Below are 18,317 nucleotides of genomic sequence, written 5' to 3'. Positions count from 1 at the left end.
ACCATCAGCACCACCACTGTATGTGACACCACACGGTTACATCACTATCGCTCAGAACCACCGGCACCACCACTTATATACTTGCTCCTATTTGGAGCAGAGGTCGATCCAATTAATTTAAAAATCATGCTTCAGAACGGTGATACATTTTTTTGGATACTGGTACATCTTCGCTTAAATAATTACTTTCAAAGAGTTTTTTCAAGTATATCAATATACTTCAAATGAAATTTGTGTATGGTCTTCAAATATTTTCTGCTCAATTGTCAGCCCTTCTCCGAAAATTTAAATACTACTGATATATGTTTTCGTCATATTAATTATATTTTTACGATTAATTTTTAATTCTTTCCCACTCACTTTTAAGACATGTAAGCTGTATGGGCACTGCACTCACAGCTTTAAATTGAAATATTGTAGTGGAATTTAACTTTTATGCCAATTCATTTTTCTTGTAATTTTTAAATGCGGGTTCCATCGGAGGTCTTTTCAAAAAGAGGTTTCCAATTTTTTTTAAATTTATAATTCTGCATTTAAAGCTCCATGACGATAACAGGAATAGAACTTGCTCGTCATTTTGGAGTATATCAAATTAGCAACACTGAAGCCTGCAGTCCGGGAAATATATTTTTCTAATACGTGTTTTTTCTGTCACGTGTTCCACTTAAGTATATCTAACTCGACTAAGAATTGCTTGTAATTATTTTTCAAACGTTTAATCTGACAGACGCTTTGCTCAAAGAATTCATGGATCAGCAGGAGCAACTCAAATGACAATTTCTCGACTTGAAGCAAACAGAATCTATACAATAAAATTATGATAATGTGGATTATTTTTCCGTTTAGAAGATATTAAATAAAAGGTAAACATCAAGTAGAGTTATTTGATCGATTCATTGATTTTTGATATAATTGGGCTCGATTGAGCGTGAGAAGACTACGTGCGTAGACTGTCTTTATGGCGACCAATTTGATCACGCTTTTGGGAAGAAAAAGGTTGCATTTTTTCATGAGAAATTACTTTATATAATTGGAGTTTTGACATCAATTCTTATTTTGATAGTGATAACTCATGATTAAGCGTTTGAATAATAAATCTTCATTTGTAAACCATACATTAATATTCCAGTCAATTTTTAAATCTAAGTTTGTTTATCAGCTAGAAGCAACTAGAAACGCAGGGTCAACCTTCAAAAAAGCTATACGATTTTATTAACACACCATTGATATTTATTTACATTTGGAGCCAGCGCAGATATTATCTTCACGAACGCCGCCGGGTTAATCTGCTAGTGTATCACTAATGTTGGTAAAGCCTTCCTCACCATCGTGGATGACATCTTCGCGTTTCCTATACTCCTGTGAAGATCACGTGTCATCGCAATCGATTCCAAGGCTGTGAGCCAGAATTGTATCTAGGCCGCCATGAGGTATTCAAAACAACGACTAGATATGAAAATTAGGAAGTGGCCCAAATTCCTAGAAAATTTTTCAAACCTTCCCATTAAATTTTCCCTATATAGTTCGTGCATTTCCCGAACAAGATTGTAAATTTTCTTCTCTAGCTTCAATTTCTGTGAAATATTGAATATTTTGTCACGTTTTTGTGAAATTTACGAAACTCTTTGACCCTTAACATAGTTAGGGTAGTCAAAATCGCGGAGTTTTTTATATTCAATTGTTCGTAGCCTGCTATGAAACATCTCGAAACATTTCAGTAATGCTGCTTTCATACTCTGTTCTAACTCTTTAAATTTGACAATTCTTATCAGAATAACATTCTACTCTATTTGAAGTGAATGGTCAATCTACGAAAATAATTTTGTTCTTTTTTATTTGCTCTTTCAGTTGCATTTTTCCACCTAATAAAAGGATCAGTGTTGGCGAAATCGCGGAATTTTCAAATACCTAATGTTGAAGTCCTGCGAAAAATTTACTAATTCTTCAAATAACATGTAAAACTCATCATTCATCTTACATACATTGTCATTCATTTCTCAGACAGTAATCACACACTTTCCAAATATTTTTCATTTATCCTCCGAACATTTCACAGTAATTAACCTTAATTTTCCGTGGTCAACCACCCTTGAAAATGTAACTTTGGTACATTTAAAAATACATGGAACTGGTAATTATGATATTTTTTGGTATTTAAATGTTTTATGTTTGCAAACTCTCGGTTGGCATTTGTATTATTAGTTAAACTTAAGCGACGAGCATCGTCCGGTTCACCCGCTGGTTGTCAAAAATATTGATCTCTCCTATTGTTAGAGTAATCATTATCCTATTATTGCCCACGCTAAAATGTTATAAGAACGATTAAAATAAGGCCAATGCAAATCTGCAAGTTACGTAGGCTGGTCTGCCTGTTCAACTAAGAACATAAATTTTGATGTGAATTTTTTCGGTCGCAACAATTTAAAAAACTATGGATCAGTCATAAATACTTCGAGCGGAAATTTTGCAGCTCATATTTTGGAGCGAATTTTTGAAACTGATTTGATTTATCACTTACTATATTTAAGGGTGCAATACACCCAAAATTTAATTAAGTTATGAGAACGTTTGAACGTTGCAGAATAAGACTGAAATTTGTTTTCTTTGTGCGTGTTTAAAATCTAAATTTATTGAAGCAGATAAAGTAACATTTATTTTTATTCATAATTAAATGCTTCAAACTTGAAATAGGTTACACAAATTTTCTTTTCACACAAGACATAGATTAATTCCATCATGTTCACTCATAGCAACTTTTTGCATCAAACTTTGCGAATCTTGCAGCAAAAACTTTTTATCTTCGCGAACATTGAAGAGGCCACAGACGGGCCCTCACAAGCCCGTAAAGCAAAGTTATCGCAATTTTTCGGCCTCTCCTTACATCGGAATTTCATTCAATAAAAGTCATATTGAAATATTTTTTCTTCAAATATTAGCGATTTGAAAGATGATTTCATGATTTCCAAGTACAAAAAAGAATCCCCCCCCCAAATATTGAAAAATTCATCGTAAAGATTTTAAACAAAACCGATATTTGTAAGTGACTAACCATGAACACGAATATTGTAATGATATTTGAACACATAGAAGCGTTAAATTTCTTGTAACGTTAATTCAAACATGGCTCGGAAATTATCAGATTGCTCGCTGATTTGCCGACACTTGTTTCTCGACGTTATTCAGCGTCGAAGAAAAGATATAAATTACATCTGGATTATAAGCGGGCATTCCATGGTTGGCCGCCTGTATTTTTGTACAGGAACGAGTGTATAAGCCCTACGCATCTCCCTCTCCGAACTCAACAATTACGCCAAGTGTGAAGAAAATTATCCAGCTTTCCTCTACGCGCTATACGCTTTACTTAACTCAGGTTTAAAAGGCACGTAGCAATCTTATCCTGAATAACTTTATCAAATAGTCAAGGTCATACACAATGAGTTTCAATAAAGTTCACAATTTTTATGGTAGTAGGAAATTTTAAGTTCCAAGTGTTTAAAAATAGCTCGGAAATGCTCACAACCTCTCATCTCCACCGCCGAGATCACACTGCCAGGAAACTGATGCCACTCCATGCTCTCAGATGCCATCTCCCTGCTGCCACCTAGAGATGCTATCCCTAGATGCTACCTAGTGATGCCATCTCCCTGCTGCCACCTAGAGATGCTATCCCTAGATGCCACCTAGATATGTCATCTCCCTGCTGCCATCTAGAGATGCTATCCCTAGATGCCACCTAGAGATGCCATCTCCCTGCTGCCACCTAGAGATGCTATCCCTAGATGCCACCTAGAAATGCCATCCTTAGATGCCACCTCCCAGATGCCGCATAAAGAGCTGTCATCTCCAAATACCGCCAAGAGATGCCATCTTTCAGATGCTACCTAAAGATAACATCTCCCAGATGTCACCTAGCGATATTATCTCTTATCTGACATTGTGTGTAGCCACCTTGTAAGTGCCATCGATGAGCTAGTAACGGAAGCTAGATCATTTATTTATTAGCTAGTAACTAGCTAGTATCATTTCGATATGTTAGCAACTTGTGTGGTAAATGTTAATAAAGACTTCCAGGTTAATGCGATATAGACTACCAGGTTAATGCGAATAAAGACTTCCAGGTTAATGCGATAAAGACTACCAGGTTAATGCGATAAAGACTACCAGGTTAATGCGATAAAGACTTCCAACAACAGCGTCACCTGACGCCTCGCTACGCACAAATGAGCTTCATCTGTGATTCGTGGTAAGGAGTTGCAGGCTGAAAGATTTGATATTGAATGCCACGAGAAGCTAAAATGATCGTCAGGAAAAGATTCTAATGACATTGTTAAATGTCATGAATTACAATGAAATAGTTTGGTGAAATGAAAAAATTTGTGTGCAACTACAAGATTTTAAAGCGTTCTATATTTTTGAGCGACGGGAAATCAAAATAAAAATACGAGTTAATTCAAGTAGATTTTTAATAAATGTATAAATTGCTGGAAACAAAATTTTTAGGGAAAAATAACAGTAATGGAAAGATCATAAATTATAACTATTATATTATAAACTAACGTATAAAATGAACGTAAAAAATAAAATTATATTATAAACTAACGTATAAAATGTAAGCTGGTATAGCAGCTAGATTGTTAGGATTAACTTGCGCAATGAACGATAATAATTGGTTGAGTGGCAAATTGCTTCTATTCCGTACTTCTTGCAATTTTTTATGATTTTCTGAAAATACTGTAAACAAAAAACCTGCACTTTATGTACCCAACCGCATGACTATCATAAAATATATACTCTTCGTGAAAATTGTTAGCACGGCAATAATTTTTCTAATTTTGAAGCCATCGGCCAAAGAGTACATCGCCCTTTAGAAAATATTTGGGTTGGCGAGGCAGTCTACCTCCTCTCAGTGCACGGCGCGACGCTGCGCGAGTTGCATCTCTATCGCAGCCTGGCCACCGACGCGCTTGCGACGCAATACGCGTTTCTTATAGCGATCCAACGGTATGGTCCTCTTCATAAATTTGTTTTGTATATCAGAAATCTCTTAACGAAATTTGTGTGCAGTTCGAAGTATAATCAAATAATAATATATATCATACGGTTGACGCAAAAACTTCCGTTTAATGTTAAAAATTGTGTTATTTGCAGGTATGAAACCTTGCTGCATGCCTGGAAAAACTGGGTTGGATAAGCCGAATAATAAGTAATATCTGACTTATGCATCAACAATATTGCTCGATTCAGTCGATTAATTTTGTTCAATTTTTTCATTATAGATACGTAAGCCCCGAATAATTTAAATAATGTAAAACAATATTCAAAGACAAAACTAGAATTTTGAAGATATGTGTTTAACTAGGGTTGTAAAATGGAGACTAGACAAAAGATATTCGGTGAGATTTAGTTGTGAAACCTTCCTCTGTTTTTCAGTATTGATTGCAATACACTGGATTTAAGATCCATTAATTTGCAAACAACAACGCGTTTTCACAATAGCGCTGTTGAGCACTTCATTTTAACGTCGATGATAAAATGAGTATAAAATTAAATCATGAATATAATGTAATTATCAAATCATTTAATTCGCTAATTCATCCCCTGAAATTAAGTGTCTTATGAAGCATCAGATTTAGGACAACTTTTGCATTCTGTGATCTTTTTATTCTGAAAATCAAAAGATGAAACTATGAATTTTGATGGAAAGTGTGATAAACAGATGACTCATGAATATTTGGTATCATAATAGACGACAAAACTAAGGAAATATATCATTTTATCAAGGAAGGTGAAGCTTTGTATTAGACACAAGTGCAAACATAGATAAATTTTTTCACGGAATGTATTCCAATATTTGAAGAACGTGTTCTGGTCGCTCACCAGTCGAAAATTTTAATTTTTTTAGTTTAACTTAGTCTAGTTTGAAATATTAAAACTTTTTATTATTTCATGAGGTAAAAGTATCCATAAATTTTGAACAGAACTGTTTTAAAAAAAGTTCTCTTTTTAGGGACAAAATACGAGGAAATTTGAAAATTTGTTACCTCATTCAATTGCTTCGTAGTTGCATGGAAGTCAAACTTGCTTTCGTTTGCGTAAATATGACGTTCGATATACGATACGCAGGACGGGTTATTTTGACGGTAATGACTGTCAGGAAGGATTAGAGGAATTCACTTTGCTTCCATGCTTTTCTTAACTGAAAACATATCTTTCCAATATTACAAATGAGAATAGATGCACGAGTTTCCCCGTTGACCATGGAGTGGACGTACTTCTTCTATGCATTAACATGGACTTGCCGACTGCCAACTTGTTCTCTACTATTATTATCTTTAATACTCATAGTGCCTCCACCTCACGAGAGCTTTTGTTCTTATAACAAGTGAGCCGTCAACTCAGCATCTAGGAGGTCAAAGTATAAAAGAAAGCTCATCGTTGGTAATGCCAGACGAATTAAAGTTAAACGTAAAAGAAACAGACACTTTTGAAGACTTTTTGTCTTGTAACTAAATGGATTTTCTATTTTTGGATAGTTGGCTAATATAGTCGAACAAGGAATTTTGGTTGCAATTTTATTGCGCATCCAAGAACATCTAAATTGCTTATATTAATATTTTTTATTTGCTGATTTTTTGCTTTGACTGTTCACAGCGATCAAAGAGAGATACTTTAATATTTATTCTAAAATCCGTAGAGTTTTTGCAATTTTTAGCTAAAATTATTTTCTATATTGTACCAGAAGCTAGGTCATGCATAAAATTTTCTTCATTAAAGACAATTTTCGATACAGACAGCCGTAAGTAAAGACCTCAATATCAACCAGTCAACGAATCGATGATATTTTCTGGTAAGCAAATTACTTTAAATGCGTTTCCTATTTATTTTCTATCAATTTTCTATTAATTGCACACAAATTTCCCAAATCAACCTTAACGTTGAGACACAGTGACTAAATGTGTCTTATGTACGCCACTCATCTCAATTGATTTCAATTTTCACTCTAATTATGATTTCCGAAAATTCTAGGTCTGAAAAATATTATACTGCACATTGACCCGTCCGAGACGTGGGTGTCTGAATGAGGAATGAGGTGTAGACATTCACATGGATGAATGTTTACACTTCATTGAATTCTATACCAGTCAATTCATGCATTCAGATACTTAGGTGTCTGAATGAGGTGTAGGAGCCTTATAAGGCTCCTACAACAAAAGCGTCTGCAACATAAGGCGCCCCCGACCAAAAAATTGGCTTTTTCGTTTGCCAGAGAACCACACATTTGAGACGCTGAGCGCCAGCCTCAACCTTCATTAATACTGCGTTCCAGCACCATCGATACTGAACACAAAGACTGAAATTTTCTAACGACATTTCGAATTAGATCTTCCAAAGACACGATGTGTTCGCACTGAAATTTTTTCAAATCTAATAAGTCATTGAAGAAAATTGGGTCTTGTCTGTGCCAGGCTGTCGTATGATAAAGCTATTCTCAAAACATGCAGCATCTAAGAATTTTGATCCAGTTTCAGATTAGGCAATTTTCGTATTGCTAAATTGTCCATTTCTCAAAGTTGCAAATAATTCATGAAACTTTAAGCATGCTCTTAAACTTCTTAATTTTTAATGCGAATAAACCCTCTGCAAAAGCTGGCACATAGAAAGAAGGCCATTACGTTTCATTACTTCTCCTTGAACAGAAAACGGTCGTAACAGACTCCTATTATGATGAAAAATCTTCAATCTTTCTAAAAATTTATCTATGTGTTTCCTCTTGGTATTAAAATAATAATTTCCCATTTGATGTACAAAAATAATTTGTTACCAGAGTTACTCCGGAAATGTTTTCATACCGTGTACACGTTTATGCGGAATGTATCATTTGAGCCGTACGGGGGAAGTGAGGCGAGGGCTTCTTTAAATACATTGATCCGACGAGACCGCGCCCCGCCTATGCGTGCTGTGGCCGTCCCGCCGTGGGTAGGCATGACTCACATGATATGGTCAACGACTTCAATTTCTTACTTCAATTATAAAATCATACTTAAAAACGTGATTTACAATATGAGATGTATAAGATCACGGATAAGTATTATAAGATCACGTAATAAGTATAAGATCACGTAAGTATAGTTGGACTTTGACTTAAAGATACGTCGGAAAATTCATTTCAATTCATAGAAATCATACATGATAATGCGCGCACTTGTACGCCGATGATAATGCAAGGGCTAGTGAATAAATTTATTTCCTTCCACATTTTTTATAAAAGGTTTGCTTTATTGTTCAATTATTCTATGCATGGAGTAGATATATTCTAAGAATATTAGCATATGATGGCAAAATTTATTCATTACGAAAGGTTTTATTGAAGACCAGAGAGTGAGTTTATTTACAAAGTTGGCTTTCTTAATAATTCGAACTAAAATTTTCACAGGCGTTGATAGATTGAAAATCAGAAGCTTCTGAAAGCCATTTTTAATATTTTAATGCCGTTTCAAATGTATCAACATTCAAATTCAAGTTACAGGACGCATTGCATATAGTGGACTTTTAATCGACATCAGTATAAAATCTTGTATATTACAATAATTTAACTTCGATGAAGATATGTATAAGATCACGTAAATAGGATAATGTTCGTACATATATTGGAGTCCAAAAATTATCAATAAAACAGCCTCAAAGTTCTAACAAACCCGTTAGTTTGAAGATTGATGGCTGGAGTCCCATCCTGATGAGGGCCTCAGCTATCGCGAGTCGGTTGGCGTCGGGGCATCTCATGACGACGCTTATGCACTCCTCCAGCACCGTACGAGTGATGGTCTCGTTGTGAGCCTCCATCAGGTGGCTCCTTGGTCCACAAAACTGAAGATGGCATGGGAAACGTCGTCAAAAACATGAATTCATTAGTAATATTCATTCAATAATATGAATTCATTAATAATATGAAAAATAACCAGTACAAAAAATGCAGGAGTTCTCAATGAGACCAATGAAGTCTATGAATTTTCCTATTCCAAAGAAGGTTGTAGATTTCACCCTGCATCGGGCTCACAACTATGACATTAAGCCGACGTCTCCCATGCCACCTTCAGTCTGGTGGACCAAAGAACCACCCGAGAGAAGGTGGTTCTTCTTTGGTGGACCAAAGAACCACCCACAACGAGACCATCACTCGTACGGTGCTGGAGGAGCATATGAGATGCCCCGACGCCAACCGACTCGCGATAGCTGAGGCCCTCACCATTAGAGATAGGACTCCAGCCATCAGCCTGCAAACTACCGGGTTTGCCAGAACCTTGAGATTGTTATATTGATAATTTGTGGACTCCAATTTTCGAACATGATCCTATTTATGTGACCTTATACTTATTTTAATCGAAGTTAAATTTTTGAGTAGTATCCTATTTACACGTTACTATATTGATGTCGATCAAAAGTTTACTACGACTACGCAATGCGTCCTGTAACTTGACAATGAATGTTGATACATTTAAAACGTCGTTAAAATAAGTAATAAGTTAAAAAATAAAATGTCTTTTGGAAAATAAATAAAATGACTTTCGGAGACCTCTGATTTTCAACCAACCAACGAGTATAAACAAGTAAGTTCTGCCATCTAATACTAATATTCTAACAAGTATATCAATGATATATCAAATTTTATCCGCATGAGTATACGATACTCAAATGTTCAATCATCATGAACTTTATGATTAGTATGTTATTCGGATCTAAGTGCATAATGGGGTAAAGTTATTTAAAAGCAAAGACCGACGTCGTCCCGAAGTCTTGAAGAATAAATTCCAAAGCTTGTTTAAAATATAAGATAAACGGTGCCAAACTCGTGATTTGAATAGGAAAAGCATAAATGTTGAGCGATGATTAATAATTTACCTAAAGGATAAAAAGAGTTCGAGGAACTAACCTTCCTAACCCTCTCTTAGTTAATGCATTATTCAAAAATGAACTATCTAATCCTTTATCAAAAATAGAACAGCGAATGAAAATCTTACAAGTTTGAAAATGCAACGAGAGTTTATTTTTGGTATGCAACATATTTCACTACGAGTATAGTTGTAACCAAACTCTAAAGGAAAAAAGCTGGTACAAGAGTTGAAATTCCCGATTTTTACAGGGCAGGTGAAATTGTAGGTTCAACAAGGTTCAATGATACGGATCATTGACAGATTCTACTACCGAAGTAAATGCAGAAAAATGATCCAAATGAAATGTCAGCATATTTACACGAGATTAGCGTGTAAGGCTGTCGTATATAAATATTAATTCAAATTGATAATCAATGTCCTTAAACACCAACCATATTTTTTTACACAGAGAAAGATTCTAATAATGATGAAGTAATAAATTTCAAATTTTCATTTTAAGAGCCTTATTTTATTTACACTATCCGTCAATGGCCTTCGAATGGAGGGCCTCTATGGCTGAAGTCGTCAAAGGTTTGCTGCTGCTTTTATTGGCGCAGCAAAGCGCAGCTTGGATTCCTTTCATTGGTGAAGAGTCCCACAAACACCTCCATCCCACCACCCAACAAGGTGGTAAGTAGGAGTCCCACAAGCACTTCCATCCCACCGCCCAACACGGCGGTAAGTAGGAGTCCCACAAGCACTTCCATCCCACCGCCCAACACGGCGGTAAGTAGGAGTCCCACAAGCACCTCCATCCCGCCGTCCAACACGGCGGTAAGTAGGAGTCCCAGAAGCACCTCCATCCCACCGCCCAACACGGCGGTAAGTATAGGAGTCCCACAAGCACCTCCATCCCACCGCCCAACACGGCGGTAAGCAGGAGTCCCACAAGCACCTCCATCCCACCGCCCAACACGGCGGTAAGTAGGAGTCATATGAGTAAATAAGAGATTTCTAGTGTTTGATTGATATGAAAAATTACGAAACCATGAAGATTTGACTCGAACGTTCTGACTCGGTTTTGTTTAAAATAGCTCGTATTTTTTCAACATGCAAAGAAACACAAATAAACATTAATTGTTAATCAACGTTAAGATAATAATCTAGAAAAGCAGACCTCTAATCACAAAGGAAAGAAAGAAATTTTTAAGATTTGTCTGTCTTCGGTTTTGTCGGACAGAGTGGGACCTGCTGCAGCTTGTGTCGCTGAACGAGTCCCAGGAAGGCGTGTCCCTGTCAGCAACACCTCACAGGAACGCGTCAGCCTTCGTCATCAAGGAGGCCTACACTAACGGCCGTGTTGGCCACGACATCACGCATGAGGTCAGTGCCACGACATCACACATGAGGTCAGTGCCACGACATCACACATGAGGTCAGTGCCACGACATCACGCATGAGGTCAGTGCCACGACATCACACATGAGGTCAGTGCCACGACATCACGCAGGAGGTCAGTGCCACGACATCACGCATGAGGTCAGTGCCACGACATCACGCATGAGGTCAGTGCCACGACATCACGCATGAGGTCAGTGCCACGACATCACGCATGAGGTCAGTGCCGCGACATCACGCATGAGGTCAGTGCCACGACATCACGCATGAGGTCAGTGCCACGACATCCCGCAAGAGGTCAGTGCCACAACATCACGCATGAAGTCAACGATGTTAAACGTTGATATTTCTAGAAGCACGAGCGAGAATCAACGGAAAACTCAAGATAAATCGAACATGTACGATGAATTGCGTTGTAAAAATTCTTGGCAAACTGATAACTTGCTGTTTCTCATATTTTCATGGTTTAAATCATGCTGAAATATCTGCTACCCTATTCCCAGTTATTCCCTTCATTTGATAATTTGATATATTACATGACTTCGTTTCTGCTTGAAATTAGTCACATATCCGAAACCAATTCTGCTTACGATTTTTGAGAGCATTATCACTAAATCATTTTGCCAAAATTAGTAGAGAGCGTTAAATATTTTAATTGTTTCAATCGCTCAACATTACCCACTTCCGCGATGTAAATAATATTTTTTTATAAGTCCTGGAACAATTTTGACTAAATCAGGATTTGATGAGGAGGTCGACAAAACGTAATACTTTACTGTTTATTTTGATGTTGCAGATATTCTCTCACCTACTGTCGGACGTGTCGTGCTTCTTCGTGTACCGCCAAGTGAACGGCACAGTCGCCCCCCTCATCACGGCCACGATGCCTGGCTCCTCCAAACCATGGCTGCAGGTGATTGCTTCTAAATTTTAGTACAATCAATTTAGTAAATCAATTGTTCATTGATTTTTTTAATGGCCGATTGCTTAGCCTTTTAAACTAATGACAAAGCTAATGAAATTTATGTTAACATTCAATACCCTTTTTTATTGCAAAGTTTCGTGCGCGACGTGCAACTGCTATTTATGTCAAAGAGACGTTAAAGTGTAAAAAAATAAATGTTACATTGTTACGAGAAACACAAAAGCGTTACGAACGCTCAAGCGCAGAGTACTTATCATTTTTCTGACGACGATCTGCTGCACAGTAGCCGATCTCACTTTTTTACTCAGAATGAATGACTGATGAAAAATTTTTATAACTTTAAAGTTTGCTAATTATGAACAGCATACATGAAAAAAATTCTTAATAATCACTGCAGCGGAAAATTTCATTTAAGAATCTGTGTAATATCTGATGTTCTGAACAATTGATTATGGGAGCCGACGTAAATTCTTGGAGTTTAAATGATATTTACAATACAAAATTGAAATGAAGCTAAATTTAATAATGAACAAATAATAAATCCTAGCCATGTAGGATTCGGCAATTGGCTATTCATTGCCAATATGAGTATTCACAATATTGTTCTTTACCACTTGGGAATTCTTTCTAAGGACATTGTAATGTTTTTTTTTTTAATAATTAATAACGGCATGCAAGGCGGATGTGCTCGTCAGTCTGGAACATTTTTTCTTTTCAACTGAAAACAGCAGCATCAGTGATTGATTATTTTATAAATTCTAAACAAAGGTTGAAGCTGCTCCTGCCTTTGGTAATTATTCTTAAATTAGTTTTATGAACATCTGCTAATAATTGAGAAGACTCGATCCTGATTTGAAAATCTGATGAGGAAAATTAACGAGTTGTATTAGTATTTAGATTCGATATTCCCCGAATTTGAATAAAATACTGGTCAGAGGAACCTGGTGTGAGACGCATAAGTCAAGAGTATTCATTTTTACAGTTTAGTTTCGAAAAATGTCTGATGTGGACTTTGTGATTGCATATAGTTTGGTGTCATGGCAGCGCCGGAGCGGTTTTGCCACAGCCTGCTCTTTTTATCTTTCGTGTTTTTCAACCCTTAGATTGTGCATTTAATTATTAACATTTAGTGCAAAATGTCGGTTAAGAAAAGTGTTTAACTTGGAGACAATAACTTCAAAATTAAATAAGAAAATTAAAAAAAGTAGCATGGTTGACGGCGCGTCATTGGCGGCTTGTTGCTTAAATTTACAATTTCTTTCGTAGTTTTTGTACCTCAAGATCGCATGCTCGGAGCATAATTTCCAGCAATAAAATGACATAACATGAGTGAACAAATATTTAAAATATGATCTTCAAGTTGAATAATCTCTATTAAAGTACTCCGGAATTCGGCTAATTAACCTATCATCTCTCGTGTTAGTTTTTCATCCCGCTCGCATGGCAGAATTAATTTACGGGTCCAATACGTCATTTTAAAACAGTATTAAATTCCCTTTAATCATTGTACTCCGTTGCTTCATTATGTTGGGAAATATTATTCTATTTAATAAATTTTTCTGTTTTCGATTTTTCCAGATAAATTCTGACCTTCGACGTCGAAGGCTACAGCTTATTTATCGGCTTAAAGGAGATCGCCGCACGCACCGTACTACCTTTCCTCTGTCCGATAAGGTAACGTACCAATAAAATTATTGAAGCCCATACATGCCAATGAACATGAAGCGTATTGAATTGTGATGGTCATTGGAAGTTTGCTGCTATGACCGTAAGATTATGCATTATAAAAATCATATGGAGATTTTCATGAGGATTCACAGAATTAATTTAGTGTATAGAGACACTGAATTATACTTTCGGCGATTTCCGTACGTTTTCCCTGCACAAAATCAATCGTAAGCGTTCACAGGTTGGCCTGACATGGACCAGGCTGCTCGTGTCAATAAGCGGAACGCAAGTGAAGGTTTGGGTGAACTGCGACGGTGTGGTGAAGAGGCAACTGGACGGTGCAGTGGACCTGCTGCTGCCTCAGGAAGGACTGCTCTTCTTCTCACACGAACAGCACTTCAAGAACAGACTTCTCGTGAGTTGTGCTGCACAGGGCTAGCTGCTTCCTTGTTTAGTGGAGCCTTTTAATAAAAATAATGTTTCACGTATTTGCTAAAAATTTACTGCCACCTTATTTCAGCGTAGCTCGGGACAAATGATCCTTGAGATTCCGATTCGCTTTATCTCTCATCAAGTTAATGATTGTCACAATAGAGTGGTGCTAATTAGGGAGAGAAGAAATAAAAATAAAATTTGCTGAATCAATAACGTAATCATGCTTTAATATTGATTTTAATTACTTATAATTACAGTAGTAATGAGACTAATAGCGTACGAATAAACCTAATTAATATATTTACTAACTTACTTTAGACGCTCCAACGCTCCTTTATTCTCCAAATTATTAAGCATGAACGAATAAATTCGATGTGTTTTACGTATTTAAATTTCACATGCTAATCTCCCGATATTTAAAATCTTTTAAAAAGATTGATCTCACACAACTGAACGACTTGCAATCAATATTTCAGATGCTTAAAAGTCTTATTAACCTGTTTATACCGTTCCCAGGGCGCCGTGCAGACTGCAAAGCTGTTCAACTTCGCGATGTCATCGCGTGTGTGGCGCTGCAATTTTGATGATCAGTTCGGCCCGGATTGGAAGCCGCCCCTTATTGGATAAATTTCCTATCAAGTTAGAAATAGACTTATGAGCTATTCATGCCACTCCAATGTTGCGAATTTGAAAGGAGATGCAAGATGAGAAAGATCGATCGGAACTTCTTATTGGAATAGAAGCCATTCCTCGTCAGAGCAAATGAAATGGGAACGAAAATGTCACAAATTTAAACATTTGCAAATGCGCCAGCACAAAGTCCATGTGAAGAAGCTTGCACTTATTATTGGTATAGCACATCAGGAATTAAGTCCAATGCAAGAAATAAATAAAACTTGGAATTTCGTCCTAGTATACAAACAAGCAAGAATTCGAAATTTCGTGTTTTCAACTTAAACTTGATCTCTGCTGGTTAGACAATTGTTTTCAACGTCCCAGGAGTAAGTAAATGACTCCCATGACGAGGTATCTCATGGATCCATGCCTACCAAACTCAGAATTGAATAAAGAGAAAAAGGTTGACGCGTGGGTCTCGAACCCACAGTTCACTGAAGTGTAGCTTAATTAAGAAAACCGGTGCACAGAACGGTGCATGCTCAACGCTAATGTTACTCGTCGGGAAAGGAGTTAACCGTCATGCTTTTTAAGAGCAACTTCTCGCGTCCTCACGCGAACTCTGGGCAGACCAAGTCAAAATCGGTAGCTTTTTACGAGTTGCCGACACCAACTTGTTATATAATTTCTTTTAATGGCCCTATATTAGAATCTACGGATTAATATGTAAGCAAAATATTGTGATGCACGTGTCCTTTGCTCGTAGAACTTATACATCCTATATCTCACGTTTGGTCAGCCTAATGTACGTCACACAACGAAAGGAAGTGATTATTATGACCATATATGATTTTTTCAGAGGTTATAAGTGTTTCAAATTTTCGTTTAACAATAATTCAGCTCCTTACAATCTGCATGCCCTATATCGCTATAAATGTTTGTTCACGCAGCAATAGATTCTGTTTTCAATATTTAATCGTAGCGGCTTTATGATAAAGTTTATGCCGTTTTATCCAATTATTGTTGTAAATTAGGATTTTCCTCGTAAATCTCGCACAAACTTGCACATATCCGCTCATGAATGGTCATTAGGATCTTATTCAGGTAGAACTGTTGCGTCCGTGCGCTTTTCTTTCTCGATGCAAAAGCCCTTCAATACGCATTTTCCTGACATTATTTTGGTCCTCAGTGGTTTTAATTTTTTAGAAGCATTGGTGGGTTGAAGGGAAGTTTTAAAACGGGTTCGCCACTACCAGTGGCTCAAAAATTAGCCATTTATTATTCGGAGCCAATAATTTACTAACATATCTCAATTATGAAAGCAAAGTAAAAAATTAAATAGATGAGGAGCCTAACCTGAATATCAATTTGTAAGTAATTAAAATATAACACTGAAATTTTCATATGTTGTTGGGCGCACCACAATGTTGATATGTATCACTTACTTTTGCTCACGTGACTCGTGTTTGTCAGATTAGTTAGTAATCGTGAATGTTACAAGGAATGCTCATAGCACGAGGTCTCGAGTTGAAAATAAGTGTACCATGTTATCGTTTCAACAGAATTTGATTCTTATCAATGTCTTGGCATCACCAACAATCTCTCACGTGACCTCATTTGAGCAATGTAAATGATTACTCATAATGGACTAAAATCAACGCACCCAATTACTTAGTAGCCAGTAAATGCCAACTTCATCCCTATTTCACTAATGCGGAACTACTTATAGCACAAATTGTAAAACGTTCATGTACATACTTTGTTACCTACTATTTCGATCCTAAATAAATAAAATGTACATTCTCATGTACAGAAAGATAACTGAACCTTCTACTGGGCATGACTCAACAATGAAAACGTTTTAAAAGTTTTAAAACGAGTAAAAATTACAAGACGATTTCAATCCGCTGGAATGGACATCAGACATTGGGAAGGTGGAGCGAGTGAAGTGCTATGAAATGAGCAAATAGTGGAAGCAAATCGGGTGCATGAAGATGATGCGAGAAGAAAAAAAGAGACTTCTACTTCTGTTAGAATGAAACCAAAGAAGAAATGGGAGCAAATAACAAAAACTAAAATTATTTGCGAATGGTCCAAAGCTTCCGGAGCAACATCAAGAGGTGTCGTAGAGTACCAGAGAATCTGAGAGGAAAATTATATTTGGTACCGATTTATTTAGAACGATTTATTTATAGAACGAGGGCTGCATGGCCTTTCTTGTAAGTACAGCGCTGGGCGACATCCAAGACACTCGGCTCTGAACGATGTGATCAGGAGGGCTCTTCAGAGCGCTGGCGTCCCTTCATGCCTTGAACCCGTTGGAGTGGACAGAGGGGATGGTAAGAGACCGGATGGCTTAACGGTTTTAATTCCTTTTTTTTTGTTGGAATGGTGAGTGTGGGAGGCCTTTTTTAAAAAAAAAAAAAAAAAATTTATTACATCAGTCGTAACATGGACTATGGAGAAAAATGTACAGATCTTATTAACATTGCGCGATGAGATCACAAGGAATTAAATTAGAAATTAGATAATAACCGTTTCAGTGAAGCCATTTGTAAGGCCTCAGCATGGGAGTCGATGAATATTTCTAGTGCTGAGATTACACCGTTGGCAAACGCAATTCAGGATTGAAGTTTGGGAGAAATAAGTATGAACCGACGGAATTTCTGGAAAGCAATATCAAGCCCATTACACAGTGTTATTCTAAAATCTAAATAATGAACTCAATTTAATAAATTCGCATTTATTTAAGTATAAATTCAAAATGAATAACTTTTACAACAAATAAACGAGGAAAACTCAATTTTTTTAACCTATTCAAAAGCGGAATAGATTTCCGAAACTATATGAATTAGTAACTTCCCAAACGTTGGTAAGGATGCAAACTTGCATAGGAAATAAAATCTGGCTCTACACTTCTGGCCACCGAGATCACCTGATCTCACCCCATGTGACTATTTCTTATGGGGTTACGTCAAGGAAGCTGTTTACGTCCCGTCTCTACCAGTAACTCTGTTTACGTAACGCCTCTACCAATAACTCTGTTTACGTCCCGCCTCTACCAGCAACTCTGTTTACGTAACGCCTCTACCAATAACTCTGTTTACGACCCGCCTCTACCAGCAACTTTGTTTACGTAACGCCTCTACCAATAACTCTGTTTACGTCCCGCCTCTACCAGCAACTTTGTTTATGTAACGCCTCTACCAGCAACTCTGTTTACGTCCCGCCTCTACCAGCAACTCTGGTTGATCTGAAGAACCGTATCACTGCTACGGTGCACTCAGTAACAGAGGATAAGCTTTTTCGTGTGTGGGACGAGTTTGGCTACCGTTTAGATGTTTGCCGTGCCGTTTAACATTTATAAATAAGTATAAAAAAATTTAAATCTTTATTTTTTCATCGGT

The 18,317-nt window shown here is 36.9% G+C and overlaps 1 protein-coding gene across 1 annotated transcript; it reads left to right on the top strand.

Moving 5' to 3' along the window:
• Positions 1-9,945: 9,945 nt before the first annotated feature.
• Positions 9,946-16,718, top strand: LOC108679614. Its single transcript, XM_018168269.2, has 6 exons — positions 9,946-10,559; positions 11,110-11,252; positions 12,064-12,180; positions 13,771-13,866; positions 14,102-14,275; positions 14,812-16,718. Exons 1-6 carry the CDS (start codon positions 10,418-10,420, stop codon positions 14,920-14,922), a joined length of 783 nt encoding a protein of 260 aa, XP_018023758.1. The 5' UTR covers positions 9,946-10,417; the 3' UTR covers positions 14,923-16,718.
• The last annotated feature ends 1,599 nt before the right edge of the window (positions 16,719-18,317 follow it).

Source organism: Hyalella azteca, unplaced genomic scaffold, assembly GCF_000764305.2.
Source record: "Hyalella azteca isolate HAZT.00-mixed unplaced genomic scaffold, Hazt_2.0.2 contig15126, whole genome shotgun sequence".
Lineage (NCBI taxonomy): Eukaryota > Metazoa > Arthropoda > Malacostraca > Amphipoda > Hyalellidae > Hyalella > Hyalella azteca.
This window is presented reverse-complemented; position numbering and strand designations above follow the sequence as displayed.

Bases quoted from the DNA above. Each gene is read 5' to 3' on its own strand.
- LOC108679614 (XM_018168269.2), top strand. From the start codon at position 10,418: ATGGCCTTCGAATGGAGGGCCTCTATGGCTGAAGTCGTCAAAGGTTTG. The intron at 10,560-11,109 runs GTAAGTAGGAGT...TTTGTCGGACAG, and splicing joins TCCCACCACCCAACAAGGTG to AGTGGGACCTGCTGCAGCTT. The intron at 14,276-14,811 runs GTGAGTTGTGCT...TACCGTTCCCAG, and splicing joins ACTTCAAGAACAGACTTCTC to GGCGCCGTGCAGACTGCAAA.